The sequence below is a fragment of the Cannabis sativa genome, chromosome 8, assembly GCF_029168945.1.
Source record: "Cannabis sativa cultivar Pink pepper isolate KNU-18-1 chromosome 8, ASM2916894v1, whole genome shotgun sequence".
NCBI classification, from domain to species: Eukaryota; Viridiplantae; Streptophyta; class Magnoliopsida; order Rosales; family Cannabaceae; genus Cannabis; species Cannabis sativa.
Window position 1 is genome coordinate 48,678,427 of NC_083608.1, and position 25,508 is coordinate 48,703,934.

At 33.4% G+C, this 25,508-nt stretch overlaps 3 protein-coding genes across 4 annotated transcripts; 2 read left to right on the top strand and 1 right to left on the bottom strand.

The window, feature by feature from the left end:
- Positions 1–12,185: 12,185 nt before the first annotated feature.
- On the top strand, positions 12,186–15,567 carry LOC133030349 (E2F transcription factor-like E2FF). Of its 2 annotated transcripts, none has more exons than XM_061103036.1 (11): positions 12,186–12,662; positions 12,778–12,845; positions 12,940–12,992; positions 13,104–13,181; positions 13,268–13,321; positions 13,418–13,499; positions 13,635–13,702; positions 13,791–13,863; positions 13,962–14,023; positions 14,137–14,551; positions 15,030–15,567. In XM_061103036.1, the coding sequence occupies exons 1-11, from the start codon at positions 12,574–12,576 to the stop codon at positions 15,041–15,043; spliced, it is 1,056 nt and encodes a 351-aa protein (XP_060959019.1). In that variant the 5' UTR covers positions 12,186–12,573; the 3' UTR covers positions 15,044–15,567. The 2 variants fall into 2 exon arrangements, with proteins under 2 accessions (XP_060959019.1, XP_060959018.1); XM_061103035.1 differs by having other exon boundaries at positions 12,187–12,662; positions 15,077–15,567.
- Positions 15,568–16,981: 1,414 nt separating this feature from the next.
- LOC133030352 (uncharacterized) lies at positions 16,982–20,352 on the top strand. The gene is made up of 5 exons (XM_061103040.1): positions 16,982–17,594; positions 17,730–17,991; positions 19,447–19,545; positions 19,659–19,873; positions 20,046–20,352. Exons 1-5 carry the CDS (start codon positions 17,128–17,130, stop codon positions 20,119–20,121), a joined length of 1,119 nt encoding a protein of 372 aa, XP_060959023.1. The 5' UTR covers positions 16,982–17,127; the 3' UTR covers positions 20,122–20,352.
- Positions 20,353–21,079: 727 nt separating this feature from the next.
- On the bottom strand, positions 21,080–22,553 carry LOC133030351 (probable galacturonosyltransferase-like 10). Its single transcript, XM_061103039.1, has one exon. It carries the CDS (start codon positions 22,417–22,419, stop codon positions 21,289–21,291), a length of 1,131 nt encoding a protein of 376 aa, XP_060959022.1. The 5' UTR covers positions 22,420–22,553; the 3' UTR covers positions 21,080–21,288.
- Between the last annotated feature and the right edge of the window lie 2,955 nt (positions 22,554–25,508).

Genomic DNA, 25,508 nt, shown 5'->3' on the forward strand with positions numbered 1-25,508 from the left:
GGCTCACGGGTGCTCTACCGTGCGGGGAAAGTGGTAAGGCATTGGGCGATCGGCCATGAGTTTCGGGAGCGGGGCGAAGAATGTACATGTTCATGCCACTTCGGACCAAGCGGGTTATGGGTCTAACGGTGTTGACTTTTGTATTCGTTTTGCCGCTTAGGTCGGCTAGTAAGAAAGAACTTGTAATAAGTTTGTAAATATTTTTGGGATCCCAACTATTTTGAAAAGTTTTAAATATATTACAAGTTTATTTTCGGTACGTTTAATATAAAAGTTTAAATTCTGCGCTATTTTAATTAGTAATCCGGTTAGGGGATTAGGACTTTATAAGTATTTTGGGTAGCGTGCCTAATTATTTAGGGCGTTACAATTTGGTATCGTAGCGCCAAGGTTTTTAAACTTCCCGTAGGCCGAACATGTACATTCGTCGTCGAGATAGGCTCGACTCATGGTGCGATAAGTATTGAGAGTAAATACTTTAATGTTTGTGTGATCATTTGTTTACCGCTTTCCATTTTAGGCAGTATGCAAGCATCTAGAGTATGTATGTGTTATGTGTGATGCCATGCTATAAATACTATTTGTTTATGTAAATATGTATGAGATAAATAGATGAGTTAGGGTTTAGGGCAATAAGTGCGTAAGTGCGGTATTGGTGCTTAACTCGCAAGGGTTGTTGATAATAGGGGTACTAGTAATGGACCCTCCGCAATCATCCAGACCACAGGGCGAGCAAGTAGAGCCTGGGGTTACCCGAACCGATCCACCAGCACCGCCTCCACCTCCGCAAAATCCGGGGGATAATGCGGGGGCTGTTAATGCTAATCCTCCTGCCGGCGCGGCGGATGTTTCATGAAATGCGAAGTGTCATACTTCGTCAAGGGAAGAGTTGCAACGTTTAAGGCAACAAGCCGCCCAGTTAATCAAGGGTTACCACCAGCTCCTGTGCCAGTGGTGGGTAACCAAGGGTATATTATGCCGCATCGAGACTCTGTGTTCGAGCGGTTTGTGAAGCTGCAACCTCCGGCTTTTCTGGGAGGTATAGATATTATTAAGGCCGATCAGTGGATGAGCACTGTTACCCGCATCCTCGATAATATGGGGGTGACGGGAACTGAAAGGGTGAATTATGCGGCCTTTATGTTTCAAGATCATGCCCGTGTCTGGTGGGATATAGTGAATCAGACTCGAGATGTCAGTGTGATGCATGGGAAGAGTTCAAGAAACTTTTTGAGGAAAAGTTCTATAATGTGGATGTAAGGACTTCACACCAAGAAGATTTTGTGAAGTTGACTCAGGGAAAGATGTACGTGGCTGAATATACTCTGGAATTCGATCGGTTATCTAAATTTGCTGGTGATCTGGTGCCTACAGATTTCACCTGAAAGTAGAAATATGTTCGAGGACTAAATGCTACAATTAGTCGGGACTTGAAGATTACCACATCACATGACACTCTGTATAAGAGAGTGGTAGACTTGGCCTTAATTGTTGAGGAGGCCGAGCAGCAAGTAATGAAGGAGCGAGCCGCAAAGGATGCCGCCATGGCATCAAACCCTCCCCGGTGGTAATGTCGGTAAGAGGACCGACGGTGGCAACCCCGAGCACAAACGGAAGGCCGAGGCTTCGGAGCTTCGAGGGGAAATAGAAAGTTTCGGGGAAACAGAGGTGGCCGTCGGGGTCGCGGGTCCTCATTCCGATCATATCCAGGAATGTTCTAAATGCAAGAAGCATCATCCCGGTGAGTGCCGAGCCAAGGCATGTTTCCGGTGTGGCATGGTGGGCCACTTTATCGAGATCGTCCCCAAGCCAAGAGAGAAGAGCCTAAGAAGAATGTTGCTCGTAACCCGGGCGACTTTTCACTATAACTCAGGCAGATGCTGATGCTAGTCCGTCAGTTGTGACAGGTCAGTTATCTATTAATGGTTGTGCTTATACTGTGTTATTTGATTCGGGAGCTACTCATTCATATGTATCGAGTAGAGTGATAGAAAGTTTACATAAGCCATGTGATATTTATGCTTCGGGTTTGGAACCCTGTTACCCTCGGGAGACCTGATAGTATCCACAAGGTGGATTCGGTCCTTGTCTTTTTGGATTGACGGTTGTGAGTTGACCGCCAATCTAATTGAGCCGCAATTATCGATTTTGACATAATCCCGGGAATGGATTTTACGTCTAAATATGGAGCGATGATTGACTGCAAACGGAAGATGGTGGTGTTTGAGCCCGACGGTGCTAACCCAGCGGTGTTCGTGGGTAAAGTTCAAGGGGCACGCATACCGAGAATATCACTGTTGAAAGCTAAAGACCGATGGGTAGAGGTTGTCTAGTGGTTCATAGTTACTACGGTGGACACTAGCCAACTGTGACATCGGGGCCCGAGAATACGAGATTGGTATGTGAGTTCTTTGATGTCTTTCCGGAAGATTTGTCGGGATTGCCACTGTTCGGGAAATTGAATTTGTTATTGAATTGGCTCCGGAGTGGATCCAAAGGTTCAAGGCACCGTACCGAATGGCTCCAGCTGAGTTGAAGGAATTGAAGATACAATTGCAAGAGTTACTGAATCTGGGATTCATTAGACCGAGCTACTCACCTTGGGGTGCTCCGGTTTTGTTTGTGAAGAAGAAAGACGGAACCCTACGAATGTGTATTGACTACCGGGAGTTGAACAAGCTTACCATTAAGAATAAGTATCCTTTACCTCGAATTGATGATCTGTTTGATCAACTGAAGGGGAAGACAGTCTTTTCCAAGATTGATCTTCGCTCAGGCTATCATCAGCTGAGAATTCGAGAGGAAGATATCCCGAAAACTGCGTTTCGTACTCGATATGGACACTATGAATTTCTTGTGATGTCTTTTGGACTCACTAATGCCCCGGCGGCATTCATGGATTTGATGAATCGAGTGTTTAAGGATTACCTAGATAGGTTTGTGATTGTGTTTATCGATGACATTTTGGTGTACTCTGAGACAGAAGAAGAGCATGAGTTGCATCTCAGAGCGGTTTTGCAAAGGTTACGGGATCACAAGCTTTATGCTAAGTTCAAAAAGTGTGAATTCTGGTTATCCCGTGTCTCATTTCTGGGGCACATAGTGGATAAAGATGGGATCATGGTGGATCCGGCCAAAATTGAAGCTGTTCGGGATTGGCCAGCACCGAAGTCAGCTACAGAGGTCAAAAGTTTTCTGGGTTTGGCTGGTTATTATCGTCGGTTCGTTGAGGGTTTTTCAAAGATTGCTGTACCCTTAACGGAGCTGACCCGAAAGAACCAGAAGTTTGTTTGGACTGATCAGTGTGAGAAAAGTTTCCTGGAGTTAAAGCAACGCTTGATTACCGCTCCTGTACTAACTCTTCCTTCAGATAAGGAAAAGTTTGTGGTATATTGTGATGCCTCGAGACAGGGTCTCGGCTGTGTGCTTATGCAGGCTGGGAGGGTAATAGCTTATGCTTCTCGGCAGTTAAAGGAGTACGAGCAGAGGTACCCTACTCACGATTTAGAACTTGCAGCAGTGGTATTTGCGCTAAAGATTTGGCGGCATTACCTTTATGGCGAGAAATGTGAGATATACACTGATCATAAAAGTTTGAAATACTTCTTCACCCAGAAGGACTTGAATATGAGACAAAGACGTTGGCTAGAATTGGTGAAGGATTATGATTGTGAGATCCTTTATCATCCTGGTAAAGCCAATGTGGTTGCTGACGCTTTGAGTAGAAAAGGTCAGAGTCAGTTGAGTACTATGAAGCAAATCTCCCGACAGTTAGCAAATGAAATGACTCGAGCTCAGATTGAGTTGGTTGTGGGGCAATTGGCTAATATTACCCTACAATCCACTCTTTTAGAGAGAATTAAAGAAGCACAAAAGCAAGATTCAGAGTTGATAAAAACCCGAGCTAGGGTTTTGGCTGGGAAGGCTAGTGATTTCTCAGTAGATGAAACGGGAATGTTGAGATTTGGAAGTCGAGTTTGTGTGCCTATGAATGAAAACATCAAGAAAGAGATCATGGATGAGTCTCACACGACTCCTTATTCAGTTCATCCAGGGTCGACAAAGATGTACCAAGACCTGAAAGCCATGTTTTGGTGGCCAGGCATGAAGAATGACATCGCTGAGTATGTTGCAAAGTGCCTTACATGTCAGCAAGTGAAAGGCCGAACACCGGCGACTGCGGGGGTTCGCAACCACCGAAAATACCGGAATGGAAATGGGAAGATATAGCTATGGACTTCGTGGTAGGTATGCCTAGAACCACGGGACAATTTGACTCTGTGTGGGTCATAGTGGACGGAGTTTACAAAGTACGCTCACTTTTTACTGTTCGGACGAATTTCTCCATTGATCAGTATGCTGAATTATATGTTAGAGAAATTGTTCGTCTGCACGGTGTCCCAAAGTCCATTGTGTCGGATAGAGATCCGAAGTTTACATCGAGATTCTGGGAGAGTCTGCATCGAGCTATGGGAACTCAGTTAAAGTTCAGCACAGCTTTTCATCCTCAGACGGATGGACAATCCGAGAGGACCATTCAGATTTTAGAGGACATGCTACGGGCATGTGTGCTTGACTTTGAGGGATCATGGGTAAAGTACCTTCCCCTGATCGAGTTTTCTTATAATAACAGCTATCAGGCAACAATCGGGATGGCTCCTTATGAACTTTTGTATGGAAGAAAATGTAGATCGCCCATTCACTGGGATGAAGTGGGTGAAAGAAAGTTCTTGGGTCCCGAAGCTGTTCAGAAAACAAGTGAGGCAGTTGATAAGATTAGAGCGCGAATGCTCGCGGCTCAGAGTAGGCAAAAGAGTTATGCCGATCCAAAGCGTCGAGATATTGATTTTCAAGTCAGGGACATGGTATTTCTCCGAATATCTCCGATGAAAGGCATAAAACGCTTTGGGAAGAAAGGAAAGCTTAGCCCGAGGTTCATTGGACCTTTTGAAATCCTTGAGAGGATAGGGCAAGTAGCGTACAGGTTGGCTATGCCCCCACAATGTGTGTACATAATGTGTTTCATGTTTCAATGCTTCGGAAATATGTCTCAGACTTGTCCCATGTTCTGAGTTATGAAGCATTGGAACTTCAGCCGGACTTGTCATACGAGGAACAACCAGTGCAAATACTTGATAGAAGAGAAAAAGTCTTGAGAAGCAAGACTGTAGCACTGGTGAAAGTACTGTGGAAGAACAGTAAAGTAGAGGAGGCAACCTGGGAGCTCGAGACGGATATGCAGCAGAAATATCCGGAGTTGTTCAGGTAAATTTCGGGACGAAATTTCTATAAGGAGGGGGTAATTGTAATACCCGGGATTAAGAAAAGGATTAGCAAAACCCTAACTAGATAATTATGAGTTAATTGAGGAATTATATTATTATATAGTTCAACATATGTGAAATTATATGAATTTAACATGTTAAGACCCCGTTAGTGAGCCAGGGGCATTTTGGTAATTATGACCCGAGAAGGGTAAATTGTTGAGATTAATTTAATTACGTGCTTAATAGAACTATATTATTATATAGTATGCATGTGTTGTCTTTTCAGGTGTGTTCTGACAGGTTAGCACGGTATAGTCACACCCGGGAATTTCGGGCGGCAGGGTTCGGGCCCGAAATGTAAATTGAATTGATTATTTGGCATTTTATTTGATGAATGATAATCTGAAATTTATTTGAAATTAATTGAGCATGAAATGACTTATTTACCCTTGTGAGGGTGTAGATGTGAATAATAAGCCATGAGAGCATTTTGGTCATTTGACCCCTATTTACTATGTTTGATTAAAATTGATTTTTAATGAAATGAAATGCAAAATTCTGGTTTTACTTTCACTCTTGGCCGACCCCCTCTCTCTCCCAAACCCTCTTATTATTTCAAAGTTAAATTTGAAGAAAAGCTTGGTTCTTAGCTTGTTTTGGAGCTTTGAAGTTGTGAATTCTTGAGCTTGGAGTTGAGGTAGATTCTTGCTAAGTTTATGTGAAATTTATGGTTGAATTCTTGCTGAAATTATTGTGGAAAAAGCATGCTTTAAGTTGTTTGATCTTGGTTTGCATGTTTAGGGAAATGGATGTTTAATCTTGATAATTTGTGTGTTAATCTCTGATTTGTGTTTGATTGGGCTTAGAGTACAATTCAAGGATGTTTTACATGCTTAATCTAATTTTTTTATCTATTGTTTTACATTGGAAATTGAATAAGTATGTGTTGGGTTAAAGTTCATGTTCTTGAACTTGGAGTTTTGCTAGTTGAAGCATGATTTGTGATTATTGTGCAATCTGAAATTATGGGGTTTATTGTTGGATTTTGATGCATAATTATGTGTTTTAGACCCTATAATATTTGCTAGCTGCTGTAAGTGGGTTAATTGTGAAATTGGTAGTGAAAAGCAAGCTTGAGTTCATAGAACTCAAGCTTGGTGCTTTAATGGCACTTTTTGATTTTTAGTGCAATTGTTGGGTTTAAGTTGTGGAATATGTTTATTATGACATATATTGATGCTCTGGAAAGTTTGGGAATGTTTGGGAATGATTTGAGTGAGTTTTGGGGGTTTAAAGATTGAGAAATTTCGTGTTCTTCGCCGGAAAACCGGAATTCCGGTTGGTTCATCCGGAATTCCGGTTGGAGTTCATCGGGAAATGCTGAAATTTGTTTTGGCCATAACTTTTGACTCGGGACTCCGTTTGGGACGTTCTTTATACCGTTGGAAAGCTCTTTTCGAGCTCTATATGATTATCTGTATTTGAAATGCCATGAATTTATTTTATGAATGTGAAATCAGGGGTTAACCCTATTTGTGAAAATCCCGGATTGTGTGTGACTAGGATTACCGGCACACAGTCGGGAGCACCCGGGGATTTGGAATCTCTACTATTACAGGACAACAGGTAAGACAGTGATTAGCACGTAGAGTATGCGCAGTGGCGCTTATGTTGAGAATGATATGCATGAATGTTAAGTAACCGGGATTAGGGTTATTACCCTAATAGGAACGGTCTAATAGCCTAGGGTTATTACCCTAGTGATATATGTGTATAAATGCCATGCCATGTTAATTGAAATGAGATTTAAGGATTATGTGCTCAAGGCATAATCAGGTTGGACTCGGTACTCATAACCGAGATGAACCGCTTCTAAGGCCTTAATGTATTTAGACGTGTGAGAGTAACACGTGGGTCTACGTCACGTAGATTTAATTAGATGTGTGAGCGCAACACATAGGTCTACGCCACGTAGACATAAATGGGCATGATGAAATAATGATCAGGTCTGTGCTATACAGACATATGTGAATGAGCATAATATATTTGTTATGATTTATACTGTCTTGCTGGGCTTGGCTCACGGGTGCTCTCTTGTGCGGGGAAAGGGTAAGGCATTAGCTGATCAGCCATGAGTTTCAGGAGCAGGGCGAAGAATGTACATGTTCATGCCACTTCAGACCAAGCGGGTTATGGGTCTAACAGTGTTGACTTTTGTATTCTGTTTTGCCGCTTAGGTCGGCTAGTAAGAAAGAACTTGTAATAAGTTTGTAAATATTTTTGGGATCCCAACTATTTTGAAAAGTTTTAAATATATTACAAGTTTATTTTCAGTCTGTTTAATATAAAAGTTTAAATTCTGCGCTATTTTAATTAGTAATCCCGGTTAGGGGATTAGGACTTTATAAGTATTTTGGGTAGCGTGCCTAATTATTTAGGGCGTTACAATATTCGTAACATGTCATAAAGTATTTTATCATATTCAGAGTTGATGAAAGACTAAGAAGACAATGAATATGGTCATAACTTAGAGAGGGTGCTAAAGAGCATACAAAGTGAATACTTTAAAATCATTTTTTTTTTTTTCAAAAAGATGTTAATTAGGTTGGTATCTATGCTTATTTTGGTATTAATGTCAATCATAAAAATACAAAATTATTTTCTCCCTTTCACTCCATATCACTTGGACTCACTAATAACAATCACTTTTTTGTGACAACTTTTATTAGTGATGCTGTAAGATGTATAAAGAAGAATGACAAAGGAGACAGTTAATTATGGGGTAGAAAATGAGAAAAAAAAACATGTACAAACACTGATTATCACATAACATAATAATGAGCATACACCTTTATTTATAAACTCATATAAACTTTTCTAGTAATTGGTATTATATTTAGAAAAAGTATAACACCAATTTTACATTATTTTGTACACTATAAAGTAAATAAAGAAATATTTGGTTAAATTGCAGAGTGTGATTAGCTTTTTTAGAAAGAGGAGAGTGTGATTAGTTTTTTTCTCTTCTCAAATAAAGAGTGTGATTAGTTGGGTCACACAAAAGTTGCACGTTTATCTGAATTTCTAATTATTTTGGCTCTAACTTATATCTATAACTATATAAAAAGAGAGAATACTCTTTTCGGCTTTCTATAATAAATTACAAAAATATCTTTGGTGTTCTTATTAATTACCATAAAATCTTTTTATTTAATCACATGAATAATGATAGTTTTTCTAATATGAGTTATTGTGATCCATGGCATAGATTAGAGAGCTACATTTTTACTATTACCATTTTCAATTTTTTTTTGTTGAACAATATCATTTTGGAATATTATTTTAACTATGATAATAAAAACATAATATTAAATTATTCAAATCTTTAAGTTTTTTTATAAGTTATGCAATTTAATTTTTATTTAAAAATTAATTTGTAGCAAAATTAATTAGTAGTCTACAACATTACATTTAAACTATTATGTAATTTACATATAGTTTCAAAGTTGTAATTAAGTCAGTAAATATTTTTTTTATCTAACAAATTAAATTTTATACCAATTTAGTACTTTTTAGGCACCCTCCATTAATAGAACAAATTAATTAATTTAATTTATCTTTGTTTTAATTTATTAAATATTTTTCAAAATGATGTAATGTACTTTTTTAAAAATGAAAAATAATTTAAAAAATCTAGAAATATTTCTAACGTACGCGTACATTGTAACATTAACAAAGTATTTAAAAATTTAAAAATATAATAATATAAAATTAGTTTTAGAATAATTACTAAAATTAAATTACATAATTTCGTAAAGCTTTTACTAAAAAAAATTAATATGTGTGTGGTACTTAATTAATAGATAATTCAATTATTTTTACAATAATTATTGTGAGGTATAATTTTACAAAATATATATATAGAAAAATAATTTAGTTTAATTTAATATTATTTTTACAAAAATTTAAGTCTTTTTTCTCATAGAATAATAAAAAGTTTTTGGAAAATTCTACAATGCACCCCCTTAAAATGGATATATTAATGCTACCCTATCTGTTTTAACATCCGAAATATTTTTAGTCAAATTTTTTCTCATAGTCATGTATGTTATAGTTATTTAAGACATCCTGCAAAATTTTAAGAAATTGAGAAAAGTTTAACACACCGAAAATTATGTTCAAACAGTGTGTTGCACGCGTGACTATTTTATTTTATACACGTGTAAAATAGACTGTTTGAACATTATTTCCTATATTGTAAATTATTCCAAATTTTTCAAAATTTTGTAGAATATCTTAAATAGCTATAACGTACATGAATATGAAGAAAAAAAATTAGACTAAAAAATTTTTCTGGATGCCGAAACAAGTTAAGAGTGCATCAGTACATCCCTTTTAAGGGGGTGCATTGTAAAATCACCCAAAATTTTTTTATATAACATGAATCATATTTTATAAATGCATTATTATTAAATTAATTTTATATAATTTATTCTATTTTAATTATATAATGCACGTGCATAGCACGTGTTTTCTCTACTAGTATAATAAAAAGTGAGAAAAAATTTGTAGTTCATAATCTAAAATGATGTTTTAGTTGATTCTTTATCTTCTTTGACATTTAAAAAATATTTTAATTTATTTTTTTCATGATTATATATATTGTAATTATTTATAATAATTTATAAATTTTCAAAATAATTTACAGTGTTAAAAAATATTCAAACAATTACTTATTAAGTATATTAGGAAAAAACTAATAAAAATTGAATTTTATTTTAGGTAGAGATATTGGCAACAAAATTAATTGAATTTTATATTTTCTAACACTTAACTATAAAACTGATTTTTTTGACCGTAAAACTATTGCACTTCTGTTTTGGACACATGTATATTTGTGTACACACGCCACATGTACACTTGTGTGCACATGGACAGTTCACTGTAACAGTTAACTGAGACTTTTAGATAGAATATTAATGACCAAAATAGAGTACCGTTTAAGTAGTTTTACCACCAAAAAATCAGTTTTTTATGGCCGCCAATATCCCTTTTAGTTACGGTAAATAATTTAAAATTTTATAAAAAAATTATAAGTAACTTTAAATAATTACAATATCTACCATCACGAAAAAATTAGAATAAAAGACCTCTTAAATATTGAACAAGATGTAAGATCTACCAAAAATATACTATATACTTCTCTAAAGAGAAAATATACCTGTACTTATCCTTATTTTTTTAGCATTACTATTACCATTATCATTATATAAAAGTAGTGTCTTATAAATAGTTTTTTTTTTTTTTTTTTTTTTTTTGAAGAAAAGCGTAATAATACATTAAATGAAATTAGACCTCATGGTCGTTACACAATAAGTTCTTCGGAACGGAGTTGATCGGAATCGATCCATACACTTGGTGGGTGAAAGCCCACTTAGCAACATTATGAGTTGCATAGTTGCAGTTCCTACTAACATTTGAAAAATTACAACAAATAAAATAAGGAGAAGACCTAGTACAAAAGGAGACATAATTCTCTAGGGCCCAATGGGATACCTTCCCATTGAGAGCATTGATTGCTATGTCTTATAAATATTTAATAATATTTTATAATAATTATTAAATTAAATTATATTGGAGTTAACTTAATTATACTAATATTTATGCAATCTCTTGGCTTTTTTTTTTTTTTTGTTTTTTTACATTTTCCCATGAACACTCTTTTAAGTTAAAATAAGTATCAATTGTAAAGTGATCATTTACTGAACCAAGTAAAATTGAAATTAAGAAAGACAACATCATTTAAACAAAATGTGTCAGTCAGTCTGTCTGACAATTATTGTTTGTTAAAGAATTACAACCTTGGGCCTAAAAGAAATGTCAATAGTATACCAGCCCAGTACAACAAAAGCCCTTGTGGGTCCCATCCAATTCGATTCTTCCTTTTTCGGTTAAAAATAAGAGAATTGTTAAAAAGTTGTTAGTTGTCGTACAGTCAGTAATTATTTAGTTCCCGTATTATTATTAATGTAATTAAATATTAAAAAATTTATAATTTAAAGTTACCTCTAATAGAATATTAAAATATTAAGTTTAATAAAATTTTACATTAAATATAAAAGTTTTTTTAATTTTTATACTTTAAAATAGTTTTTTATTTTTTTTTATTTTTTATTTTTACGGAATTCTACATAGAAACCCCTCTTGCAACTAGCACTGTAACTTAAATTGCAATAAAAAATCGTACAGAAACCTCTATTGCAACTAGTGCTGCAACCACTTTAGAAACTCAAACCGTAAATTTGAAAAAAAAAATTAAAAAAATAGTATTTAGAGTAATTCTCCTTAAATTTATTTTAACGACACCCTAAAAACTATTCTATTTATAACAAAATCTATAATATCTTAGTGTGACATTATAGTGTTTATTAAGCCACTAAGGCTAGCTTAGTTGTGAGGGAGGGATGGGAAAAAGAGAGAGGTCATGAGTTCGAACCTAGAACCTTAAAGCTATTAAGCTATTAAATGATTATAAAATACAATTACGCTACACTCAAAAAAAAGAAGATATTATAGTGTTTATTTATAATTTAACAAAATAATATAATAATAAAAAAAATATGATTTTAGTGTAACTTTTAATATTGTGATTGGAATAAAAAAAATTAATTTTAAAATTTTATTATTTTTGTATTGATTTAACACTTAATTTAACATTTATCATTAGAGTTGTTTTAAGTAAATAACTTTTAAACTTGTTGAGTACCACTAATGTCCAATGCTCTAAAAATAATTATTCTAAACAAAAAATTAAAAATTAATAATCATCTGCCGTTACTGTAATTATCATTTTCCTGCAAATTAGGTTGCGAAATACCCAGTTTACCCCTTCACCAACTACATTAAAGTAAACTTAACAAGGTCAAATCAGTAATTCAACTCTAACCGCGCTGAGCAATGTTAATTTGAATTCCCGCGCCTTTACATTCTCAAAAACGCCGTGACCGACTGGTTTAAAGCCAGTTGATTGAGATTTAGATTCCAAACAAAAATAATAATAATAATAAAAAAAATAAAAAAAAATGAAAATAAAAATAAAAAATTCAGATCGATCAAATTCGAAAACTGACATTTTTCGAAATTTGTAAACCCGCCTAATAAGAATCATATTCTTCTTCATCTAACTTTCAATTCAATACTTTATCCTTATGATTTTCAGTTTATAAAGAGAAAAAAAATAAGAACTTGATAATTTTAGTATTTTTTTTTTTTTTGGGAGTTCAGCTTCAGCTGTTTTGAAACAAAAATGTCTTCTTCTTTTATGTTTATGGAGTCCGATTCTAGACCCAATGTATATTGCCGTAAAGAAAAATCTCTTGGAGTTTTGTGTTCCAAGTAAAAATGCTATCTTTTTTTGTTTGGTTATTCTTTTGAGCTGTATGTGTGTATATATAGATACAAGTTTTTGTTTTTGATCTTAATTCGTTTTTAATTTTCTCGTTTTAATTAGTTTCTTGAGGTTGTATAATCGGGAAGGCGTTGAATCCATTGGTCTCGATGACGCTGCTTCTCAATTAGGTCTTGATCTGCTCTTTCTCTAATCTATGATATGAATCTGGGTTTTTCTTCATTGAGTTTAATGATTGCCAATATTGATTTTTTTTTTCTTCAGGAGTTGAGCGGCGCCGCATGTATGACGTTGTCAATATATTGGAGATTATTGGAGTCAGTTCTCGAAATTTGGTTTTCTTATCATTTAATTTGAAAGCTTAGATTTTTGATCCACTCTTTCTTCGCATCTTAATTTTCCTGAAATGGGTCTTTTGGCTCATTTAGGTTGTCGCAAGAAAAGCTAAAAATCAGTATACATGGAAGGGTTTAGGGGAAATTCCACGTGCTTTGCAGCAGTTGAAGGTAAATCTAGCTTTTGTTATTCTTCTCCTATTGAGTTTATATGGAACCCATAGCTTTAACATACTTTAGTTTTGTTTTCCTTACAGGATGAGGGTTTGAAGGAGAATTTTAGTGCCTCAGTTAGCTGCAGCTCTTCTAGAGTATGTTGTTACTTGTAGATTTTACCTTAGATTTCCAATTGGTGGTTTGTTTCAACTAATCATATCATCTAATTTGTGAATTGCCCATTTTACTAGGTTTTAAATGACAAAGAGCTTAGTGGGGTTCTGAGTCTGAATTCGAAAGAGGAGGAGTACTCTTCTGTGTCTTCGAAAAACAGTAATCACCATTGCCTTTTTTGACCTGTGTGTTTGATCATGTGAGGTGGACTCACTTTTATGGTGGGGATAGTTTAGAATTCTCAATCTTCTGATGAATGACTTATTTGGGGGGTTTTTACACTTGTTGCTGCAGAAAACAAGAGAGACAAGTCTCTATCACTTCTCACCCAGAACTTTATCAAGCTTTTTCTTTGTTCAAATGTGAGTTAAGTTTATAAATTTATGATCTTTTATTAGCTAACTAGTTTCCTTAATTATAGCAAGCTGATACCTTAGTTTCCTTGTTTAGATGGATTTGATATTGCTTGAAAATGCAGCTAAAGGATTGCCAGGTGATGCAGAAGATCCAACGGCTTTGAGAAGTAATTAAATCTTATAAGATGTTAATAATAATTTAATTCTGATAGAGACAATAATTAAGTCCCAAAACTAATGCTTTCTTTGTGTTTTTATTTTCCAGCAAAGGTTAGACGTCTGTATGATATTGCAAATGTTTTATCTTCAATGAATCTGATTGAGAAGGTAAAAGATAATCATAGAAACCTTAGCACATGAGAATGTAGGATTAATTAACCATATAATAGCTTCGTTTATGACATTTTTCTACCCCTTTTTTTTGTTAAATTGATTTGCAGATTCGTCATCCTGATAGTGGGAAACCAGCATATAGGTGGTTGTGTTGGGGAGCAAAGACCAAGAATGAAATTGATAATACAGATTCTAACCAACCTATAAAGAGAATATTTGGTGCTGATCTCACAAATTACAATTTCAAGAGAAAAAGAGAAGATACCACAGAGGATTGCAAGTCAAATCAAGAGAAAAGTAAGCAAAAAATTTGTAAATCGTCTGAATTGGAACAAAATGAATGTGTCTGTGATGATGAAGAAGTGAAGCCGCGTCCAAAATATGCCTCAAAGGGTATTGTATTTGGACCTTTTGCACCTATTAGTTTGGCTATGGAAGGAGATGCAGCAAATAAAAGAGTGAGACAGGTTCAAGATTGGGAAAGTTTGGCTTCTACTTATCGTCCTCAGTATCGGAACCAAGGTACATTTTGAACTACAATGCACGGAACTAAGCTTTTGGTGATGCTCAATTTAGTGGAAAACACAAAAACATCAACATTGTCAAAGTTAACACCATTGTTGTAGGATTTCAATTTTTTTTATTATTTATTGGGACAATCTTTGATAGTGTAGCTACAAAAAGCTGAACAGGAACAACAACAAATCGATTCCAACCTTGGCTTTTTTGCTGTTTTTTTTGATTTGATACATCTAGTTTCCCAACTTTATCTATATGCTATCTACATTAGAACAATTCCTATGTAAATATTCTCTTGTCAAATTGTCCATATAAGCTGTCTAGTGTCCACATTCTGGCAAGGAACTTCCCATTAATCTCAGCTTTCTTGCCTTTCCCAACTTAAGCTTTTAGATTATTAGTAAATCCATCCTTGGTGGTCAAGTAGTGTTGCATGTTCTGAAAAATTTATATCGATCCCGGTTGTGTTTAACAATGGCAGCTACTAAATTTTAGAGACGGGTTTCGTTTTGTTGATGATCATGGCAGCTCTATGTGACCTCTTTGCTCATTACATGGAGGCTTGGAAATCATGGTTCGTGGATGCTGTAGAGAAGCAAGAAGGTGCGCTGACATTACTGTAGAATAATCTGTTGTTAACTTCATTTAGGATTCTCAACCCCATGGTTGACTGTGGATTACTCTTTTCTTCTTCTTCTTCCTCTTGCCACAAAGCATATAGGTGTTCAAGGAATAAGTTTCTTGCTATGGTAGCAAGGATTGTGATCATCACTTCCTACACTAATCATACATTAAAAGCCCTCATTTTTATTGTCAATCACTTCTTGTCATTCACTAATAAGAGTTATATTTATTTAATTAGCCAAAGAGTGTGGAAAATGTCTTGAGAGCTTTCTTTTCTTCCTTAGAATAATAAATAATTCAGTAGCTTTCTGAAGCTTCAACTCTTGTGTTTATAGCCATTGGAGATGTCTTATTACTATGTTTCTGCATATATTGATTTGGAATATCAATTTATTTACTCAGTCAGACACCTTATTTAATTGTCAATTTCTACTTAGACACCTTATTTAGTGACTAATAAGAATTATTTAATTAGCTAAATGATGTGGAAAGTTCAGAACTTTCTTTTTTCCTTTTGAATAATAAAAACACTTTTCTGAGTTTCAACTATAATTTTGGTAGGCAATAGTGATGTCTTATTACTTTGTCTCTGCATATATTGAGTTTGAAAGTAAGTTATTTTATTTCTCATCATTTTTTTTTTCATACATGCTTTGTTTTATTCCATGTGAACATATGAATAATTATTAATCATAAATCACTCCAATTTAAAATTTTGTCACTTGCAAATTTTGACCAAATAATGGGAATCACTAATTTTATTTATTAATCAGGGCTTTTTATTTATTTATTTTTCTTTTTGACAACTTTATGTATCAATTATTTAAAATCTTTGTATACATAGTATACTCAATGCATGCAAAGTTTATTTATTTATACTCTCAAAAGTTTCATAAAAAAATTTAACTAAAATCACCTTTTATAATCAATCATCTAGTGCATTATTAGCAACTTTATCTTGCATATATTATTTAATTTTAAAGAACTCAAAAAGATATTTTCCTTTGTTTTTTTTAAGAAAAAGAAATTATAACAAGGAAAGGAATCTTAATAGATAGTGAGTACCCCACACCTAATCGTATCAGTCCTTAATAACCACAGCTGTTATTATACTTGACCATTTTTTGAGTGTTCCTTCCAATCAAAGCTCAACCAAGAGCCATTAGCAATCTTCTAAGATGTTTTTCTTTCTAATGCTAAAATATAAGAAAAATATTAAGGGTAGTTTAAGGGTTAACAGCAACAAGATATTAAATACTGTTATTAGTGCATTTTAATATTGTGTCTCATAATTCTTTTAAATTTAAATTTTGAAAAAAGGTAGCCATAACACTATTAGTGCATTTCTATTGCCTTATAATTTAGAGAAATGCTAAAACTTTCAACTTTAAACTAATAATTTTTTTTTTTCAAAAATAACACAAGTTTTACTACTATCTATCGGAAATTAGTAACTCCAACTCTAAGGGCATGTTTACTTAAGGGAATGATAATTAATGGTACGATATTGATTCTCATACTATTTCTTAAATTAAAACATTTTAATTGTTTTTTTTTTATTTATATAAATAAAATAATATGATTCTGATTTTCTTTATAAATAATTTAGTAAACAACATACTAAAATATTATTTCTGATTATTTTTTATTTTAAACCGATTCTGTCTTTGATTATAATAATAAGAGGTTCTAATTAATACTCTCTTATTCTAACTGAGAATCCGTTATTATAATTTAAAAGCAGGGGTATTATAGTCATTAAACAGCACAAGTTACAAAAACAAACAGAGTTTGGTAGGTCCCAATGGGAGAGTAGTAAGAAAAAGACTCATCGCCGAAACCAAGCGACCCGTCTGAATGAAGTGGCAAAATCTCATACACAAAACAAACAAAGCATAGAGAGAGAGAGAGAGAGAAAGAGAGTCAGAGAGCTCTCGCGCTTAGCTCATCTTTCCATGGCAGCCACAGCTCGAGCTTTCGTTCTTTCTCGCTTCACAGACCTATCTCTACGGCCTCGACAGCCTCCCCAACCGCCACCACCTCCGTCACCGCTCTCCTCTTTTTCACGGCAACGTTTTCTTCCTTCCTTACAACGGCGTCGTTTTGCTAAGTCATCATCGCCCGTGGTCAAGGTTTGCTCCCTCATCTCTGGAGTTGACGGAGGTGGTGTTTCCGACGAGTTTGTTTCGACTCGGAGATCTACCTTTGACCGGGGCTTTTCTGTAATTGCTAATATGCTTAGGCGAATAGAGCCTCTAGACACTTCCGTTATTTCCAAGGGTGTTTCTGATTCAGCTAAGGATTCCATGAAGGAGACGATCTCTACTATGCTAGGGTTGCTTCCTTCCGATCAATTCTCAGTGACGATAAATGTTTCTAAAGGTCCTCTCGATCACCTTCTCGTGTCTTCCATAATTACCGGGTAACACAATTTTAGCTCGTGATTTTCGATTTTAGTTGTCAGCTCGTTTAACAAATTTTAGCTGGAATTGGAATTTCCTGTTCATGGATAGTGATTTTGATTGTACTAGATTGGATTGGATTGTTGTAAAATTAGGTATACACTGTGGAACGCAGAGTATCGGTTATCGTTGATGAGGAATTTCGATATTCCGACGGAAAGTTCTGAGAAGTTGAAACAATCATCGCGGGAAGGGGTTTCGGAAGAAGGAAAGATTGAAAACAAGGACGGTGAAATTGTTTTTGAGACGACTATTGAAGAATTAGAAACAACGAGTCCTCAGATTTTTGGGAACCTATCCCCGGAAGCTTTGAACTATATTCAACGGTTACAGACGGAGTTATCTAATGTGAAAGAGGTTAGTCCCAGTTAATATATGAATTTTGGACGTTTTTTCTCTTTCGAATTTGACCCTGAACAAAGAACTGAAATTTATATATTGTGTGTGATTTAATCATATGTAAATATAGAACATTTAACATAGGTGCTTATTGACTAGTAAAAATTGTGTTAAATTAGAGAGCAAAGCACATCTTTTTTCTATAAGGTAATTGCTTTGATGTCAAATCCCTAAGGCCTATGGTTTCCCCTTTGCACGCTTAAATGATATGATCACCATAGAACTAGTTTTCGTTTTCTGGGTTTCAAAGCTTATCTAATCTTTCCCTTATAAAATATTCTGTTTCCAATATTTTTGCATCAGTTGCATGATACTCTTTGACTTGCTTACAAACGTGACACGTGTGTCACATGCAATTGGCTAAATAAGTGCTTAATTGCTCATTTCATTGTTCTCAAACGATAGGTTTACTCATTGCTTAGTTTTTTCTTTTTTTATATGATTTAATGATAAAATAATAAATCTATTTTAAAAAAAATAAGTTGATATAAAGTATTCTAATAACACTCAAAGCAACTTTCTTTGATTTTTCGAAAGAGATACTTCTTTCTGTAGGAAGAGCTTATAAACATATGAAGTACTTCCAAAATTCATCCAAACACAAGAGGTAACTTTTAGGCTTTGGAAGAGCTTTAAAAAAGCGTGACATATAAAGCTTACATAGTCAATAACAAGTGTTAGAGTTGAGAATTTTGGGTGAAAAGCTTTGCATTGGCGTCTTCTTGATCTCTCATCTATGCCTATTGCTGTAATGGCTGCCCTTTTGACCTGTCAATTATGTTGTGGGAGTTGTAGGGTTAGCCTTTTCCAACTTCTGTTGGGCTAACACATTTGCTGACTTTAATGTGTTTTTATTTTCAACATAACTTGCAGTCATTGTCATTATAGTTTGCTGCTAAAAACATGTTTTGCTAGCTAGCCTGTATCCTTTTATCTACTGATGGAATGCCAATCGAATGTCATGAATGTGCTAACCAAGATGGAAAAGCTGATGAGATATTTGCAGCGAAAGTCACTAAAGGTTGCACCAAAGTCATTTCACACTAATTTGATGTGGGTGTGTCACCTTCCATTAAATCTAACATATTACTTACTGAATTTCGTCATGTTAAATTGGTGTGAATTGTGACTTTTGCCGCAAAAAAACTACTAAGTGCAATATTTCAGACTACACACTGATTTTCGTTTGTCAAAAAATATTACTTAGTGACATGCAACCTATAATACTACTTATTAACTTTCAACCCAAATTTCTCAAAATTGATTTGTAATTACTGAACCATGTTTATGTTTTTTTTCCTTAGGTTTATCAATTGTTCTCTCATTTAGACCTTGAGGTCTTATAGCTTGCCCTGTATGATTCCAGCGTCCTTGTTATGCTCTATTGAAACTGATCGATGTACTTCTTTGCAGGAACTGAATGCTCGAAGACAAGATAATCTACAAATAGAATATAACAGAGAACATCGAAATGATTTATTGGATTATCTTCGGTCTTTGGATTCTAATATGGTACTATCCCAAGGCTGAAACCTCTACTTCAAATTTATTGGAGGTTTAAAGTCCAATACATTGTTTTGTGTGTGTCTGTTTCGATTGATCATTTGCTTGATACGTTCAAACAGGTGATTGAATTATCGAAACCATCTTCATCAGAAGTGGAAGAAATAATACACCAACTTGTTCAAAACATATCTCAGAGATTCTTCAAAGACGACGGCGATTCAAATTTTATTGGGGAGTCAGTGACGCCAAACAGAGAAAATCTTCCTAACGACAATGATGAATTTTGCAACACCATGGGCACCTCACGGGATTACCTAGCGAAGCTTCTTTTCTGGTGAGAATTTCGTCAGTGTCATTCATAAATGGCTTGTTATAATATTATATATCCACATTATGTTTGTATATATTAGTGAATATGACCTGTGAGTTATCTTATCTTGACATGGCAAAGGAAGATGAACATACATAGTTCTCTCAGACACTGAATTTATCCTTCGTTTTGGCAGGTGCATGCTATTGGGTCATCATTTAAGAGGCTTGGAAAACAGATTACAATTAAGTTGTGTTGTTGGATTGTTGTAAAGAGAGGAAAGTGGGAAAATCATGTATATTCTTACTACCTCCTTTTCCTTTGTCTTTTTTCTTTCCTCCCCCTCCTTTTTTTATCTATATTGTTCTCATTTTCTTTTTATAAAATTAATCTAAGTTAAACCATTCTCAAGTTCCGATCGATCACTCTTTGTTGTCATAATAATGACATTTTGTATTTCATTCACTATAAAAGCAAGAGTACAGAAAATCAGAAACCTCAAACAACTTCAGGATTATGTGTAATTTGTAGTTGAGGTAGATCCTCCCTTCCATCCGTTTTGGCATTTAGAAATTTCTTTTAGTTTTTTTTTCCTCATAATCGCGTAGATTGTAGCTATTTAGGACTTTATGTATATTTTCAGAAAATTTTGAATAGTTTATACTAGTCACAATAGCTTCTCCATTTCCTTGTTTGTTTAGTGTGATTTCATTAGATGATATGCTTGCATGAACATGTTGCTCGCATTGTATTTGTAATTTTGAAGGTATTTCTCAAGGTTGTCTTTATTTTTCATCTTTAGACAAGAAATTCTTATATTACTGCTAGTAAAACTCTGATGGCATTTTATAATTAATTAATATTTTTTTAAAAATTAAAATAAATAAAATTCAATATTAAATTACACAGATAAATACATTTTTTTTTTCCATTAATTATGAAAAGGAGAAACTTTATCTAAACTAAACCCCAACATTAGTTCTTCCTTGCACAATTTTTTAAGGGTAGTAAACCTTACTTAACGGGATGTTTCGATATATTGAAACTGAATTGATTGCCAATTTGCCAAATGGCTTAATGAATTATGTAAAGAATCCAATGTGCATTAATTAGTTTTATTCTCTTAGCTGTTATCTTGCCATTCAGCATTTCCTTTCTCCACTATCAATAAATAATAAATAATAAATGAAATAAAATAAAATAAATGATATCTAGTACGTAACAGCAGTATTGAACAGGGTGTCAAAATCTGTGTCTCAACCACTGAAGTGGTTTTAATTTCAATAGAAAAATCATTTATGTGAATACAAAAACTGTTCACATTGTTGTATCTCGATATATATACACTCTTTTCATCTACATATTTATAATAAAATATAAATAAATTAATAATTAATAATGAATCAAATAAAAATAAATTAAATTCAAAAACATCCTCATCAACTGTCAATTTGTTGTTTTGGATTTTGATCATGATGTTCATCATACGATCTGTAAAGATCATAAGGCTCCCAAAGATAATCAACAGGACAAGGCATCTTGGATTCAAGCCTCACCCATGGCTTTCCCTTACCACTCCAATGAAGCAAACTGACTGGACCAGGGTGCAATGACCTACAATTGTTGACCACATTATCACCACCAAGACCATGTTGGTTCCACCTATGTTCAATCCCTTCAACCTCACCACCAAAAACCAACAAAAATGGTGGAAGAGAACCCAGTTGGTAGATTCTCCTCTCTCTTTGAATCTTCATCCATTTCTCAATCTTACTAGTGTAATCTCCTTCTCTCCATTTAACCAAATCCATAACCATAACACCTGTATTGAAATAACAAGGACTTTTCTTCTCATTATTATTATTATTATTACCTTCAAAAGCTTCACTAACCATTTCAATATCTGACCAAAACTCTTCAGAGAAATAGCTTTGAAAATTAGCATGACAGTATTCTGGTGCTCCTATTACTCTTGACCCACTTAAGGTAACCTCCCAAAGCTTCTTTATATCATCTACTACAATGGTATCTGAGTCTAAATAGATAACTCGGTCAACACACGAGTCAAGCAACTCAGCCAAGTAACTTCTTGCATAGTTTAATGGGTTATTAAGAGCTTGACGAATTGAAGATGAAATCAGATTAGTTACTACACTTTCTTTGAATAAATAAAGCTTGAATTTCAGAGAAGGGAAAGTGTAACGAAGAACACGATTAAGAAACTGGGTATTTTCTATTGAATCAGAATCAGAAGCAACGAAGTGAAAGAAAATATTTTCTGGGCAAGAAGTGTGTCTTAGAACTGAATGTACAGAAGCAATTGAGCCTCTTAAGTACTCTGAATCGAGAGTCATTGCTATGTGAATAGCTAAAGGATTACAAGATAATGGTAATGTAAGAAGTGGGCAATCTAATCCGTTTCTGTAATCTGGAGCCTCTAAAAAATGGAGGGGAATGGTTTCGGAATCGGTTATTTCTCGGCCTCTGTAAGTGATTTTCTCGGGAAACAAACGAGAACAAAACGATGATGAACATAACAATGAAAATATTAAAAAGGTAATGGGATTCATGGTAGAGAAGAATATGATTATGGAATGGAATGGAGTAGTGTGTATAGTGTTGGATTGGATTGGAGTTTAAAGAAAAAAAGAGTATTTATTGGAATGAAAATAGAAAAGGAAAGAAAGAAGAAAGGAATGGAGAACGTTAACGCGTAATTCAACAACAACGCGTTTACTTTCTTCTTCAAATATAAATAAATAAATAAATAAATAATAGAGGATTCGTATATCAAATTATTTATGAATGGTAAGGTAAGCTTACCTGGTTTGATTTGAATAATATTTGAGTCAATTTTGAAATTTCCTCAACTTTTCCTTTCCTTTTTTATTTTTTATATTTAATATAATTGAGGGAATATTTAATATAATATAAGGAATTTTCACCACACCATATTTTTATAATTTTATTTTATATAACATATATATATATTTAATATATACTATTTTTTTAAAAATATATTTATAAAATTAAAGATAAAATATATTTTAAATATTATAGCAAAAAATTAAAATAAATAATTATGTGAAATTTTGTGAAAAAAATGAAAAAAATTATTTATGATTTAAAAAAATGTGAAAATAAAATAAATTTAATTATTGATATCTTTTTTTTTTTTGAAAGGATTTAATTATTGATATTAAGAGAGAGTAATTTGAAAAAAAATCAAAAGTGATTTTTAAAAAAGATATTTATATAATGGCCAATATATTATTTGTAAATTAAGTGAAGAGTTCTCATAAGCCATTGTTAGTTTGTAAATTAACCTAGAACTAGAAGAAGAAGAACGAGATATTTTTTCAATGAAATCAAATTATTTTGCAAATTTTAGTATTTTATATTATTACTTTGACAAGTTTTTCTAAATTTTATAAGGTGTAAATAAGATTTTCTAAAATATAATAACATTTTTTTTTATGTAAAATATACTAGCATTTTAATATTATGGTATTATGGCTTGTTCTAGGTTGAAGGTAGGTAGAAATTTAATTAGGTTGATGCTTGAATATTTTGAATTGAATATACAGGTGACCACGTGCTTTGAAATCGTATTAAATTGAATTTAATTATACAATAAATTGTTGGGATTCTTTCATGAAATTTCATGTGACCACATGCTGTGACCATTTCTTATGTAACAATAGAAAATTAATTAAAGAAATTGATTAATGTTTTCTCCTTTCAAACCTCTTTCTTTGTCAACCTATTTTTCTAAGCTTTGAATTGAAATCTCTGCATGCATTAGTAGTAATGGATTTTGCATCATTTTTTATTTTTATTTTTAATCTCTGGTGGAATGAAATTTGAGGACGCGTTTAAATTTGGTTTGTGAAAAAAAATCGATTGGAAAGAAATAGAAATTTACTGAGTTTGTTAAAATTGTGTTTGGAAGTAAAGCTGTAATTATTAAGGTGGTAATTATACATTTTAGTAATTACATTATATAGATATAAAGTGGTAATTACGAAAATAATATTTTTAATAGTTAATATTTAAAATAGAAAATTTATAATAATTACACACAATCACATACAGTTAGAACTCCCCAATTACCTCATTACATAGTTACATAGCACACCCAACCTAGAGTCTAAAAAAAGTTACATTTTAAAATTATTTATTTCTTTTTATTGATTTTGAAAAATGTTATATTTTTTTTTCTTATAACTTACCATATTTCAGAGCCGACCTTAGTTACAGTATAATTACATAGTCAAACAAACACGACAAATCGTATAATTATCTCTAATTGTACCCAAAGCCAATTATACAGTAACTTTCCAGCGTCCTAAGTGTTGCTTTCTTTTTCTCTAGAAGGGTTTCGTGTTGTTTTGAATTTTGTTAAATTTGGCATTTAACAGGTCATGTATGAAACGGCTAACTAAATCTATTGACTCCCATTATTAAAAAGAGCCAAATAAAGAAATAATGGTGAGTCAAGTCTAGTTTAGTCTGTCTGTTCACTCCAAAAGAAGAAAAAAAAAACGCATGGAAGTACTTCATAGGACGGTGCTTTTGGCTCCACAAAATGGCATAACAACAAAGCATGAAATCAATTCAACACCGACAAATCCTTTTTCTGCAATTTCGTATACATAAATTTGACATAAAATAATGTTTTGAAAGATGATATATTTATATATATCCTTTGTTTTATTAATCTTTTAGTTAGAATATTATTAAAGGCAATTTCTTTAATCTCAAATCCCAAAGTTATAACGTGAGAAGAAGATGCCTTACTCTAAACTTCATTTGTACCATTATTTACATTTTCAAACTGTAAAATATTACAAGTTGGTAATGTGTGATGAACTCTCTATAACTTTGGTACTCATAGATTGATTGAGCTACTCTTACACTAACTTTGGAGATTTGTCATGTATTGGAGATTCATTAATCACTACACAATCATTTCGGAGATTAACCCAAAATTCTATTTTAAATCTTAAAGAGTATTTTTCGAGATAGTGTTAATCTTTGACATAAACCAAAATTTAAACTACACAATTATATAGCTATAGGTTTTACGCACCAATTACAGTTACTATTAAGTTCCTACACTATTTTCATATTCTAACAGCTACTCTAAAATTCATAAACTCTTCCCATTATTATTAAAGCTTCCATACATTATTTTTCTCTTTCAAATTACACAATCATAGTTCCTCATGCAGCCTGGACATTTTCCCATTAACCTCATCAAGAATTTCTTTATGACAAAACAAGCAAAATTTCAGTACTGCTACTCCATGGCTACAACAATGCCAGACTGATTTATTATGAGATTGGTTTTATTTTATCCAGGCACCCTTTTCATCATCATTGATTTCTTCTGCCTCACTGACACTACAAGCTATTGTGCTGATGCTGTTGTCCTTACCAAGCTGATTTCAATATACTTCCATTTCAGCTACTCAGAAATGACCCCAAATTAATTGCTGAATTTTATTGTTGTCTCCACTTGATAGTACAGAATTGGGAATCCACCTTACAATCCTTATTAGCCTCGACTGCATTAAAATTTTGATTAGATCAAGGATAAACATTGGGAAAGTCATCATCAGTGATAATAATATTGAGCAAAGTACAAGCCACCTGA

What these genes read in the sequence shown, in the direction of transcription:
- LOC133030349 (XM_061103035.1), top strand. Translation starts at nt 12,574, where the DNA reads ATGTCTTCTTCTTTTATGTTTATGGAGTCCGATTCTAGACCCAATGTA. An exon ending in CTTGGAGTTTTGTGTTCCAA is followed by an intron (nt 12,663 to 12,777) that starts GTAAAAATGCTA and finishes CGTTTTAATTAG; the next exon opens with TTTCTTGAGGTTGTATAATC. An exon ending in TTAGCTGCAGCTCTTCTAGA is followed by an intron (nt 13,322 to 13,417) that starts GTATGTTGTTAC and finishes CCATTTTACTAG; the next exon opens with GTTTTAAATGACAAAGAGCT.
- LOC133030352 (XM_061103040.1), top strand. Translation starts at nt 17,128, where the DNA reads ATGGCAGCCACAGCTCGAGCTTTCGTTCTTTCTCGCTTCACAGACCTA. An exon ending in AGTTATCTAATGTGAAAGAG is followed by an intron (nt 17,992 to 19,446) that starts GTTAGTCCCAGT and finishes ACTTCTTTGCAG; the next exon opens with GAACTGAATGCTCGAAGACA. An exon ending in CTAGCGAAGCTTCTTTTCTG is followed by an intron (nt 19,874 to 20,045) that starts GTGAGAATTTCG and finishes TCGTTTTGGCAG; the next exon opens with GTGCATGCTATTGGGTCATC.
- LOC133030351 (XM_061103039.1), bottom strand. Translation starts at nt 22,419, where the DNA reads ATGAATCCCATTACCTTTTTAATATTTTCATTGTTATGTTCATCATCG.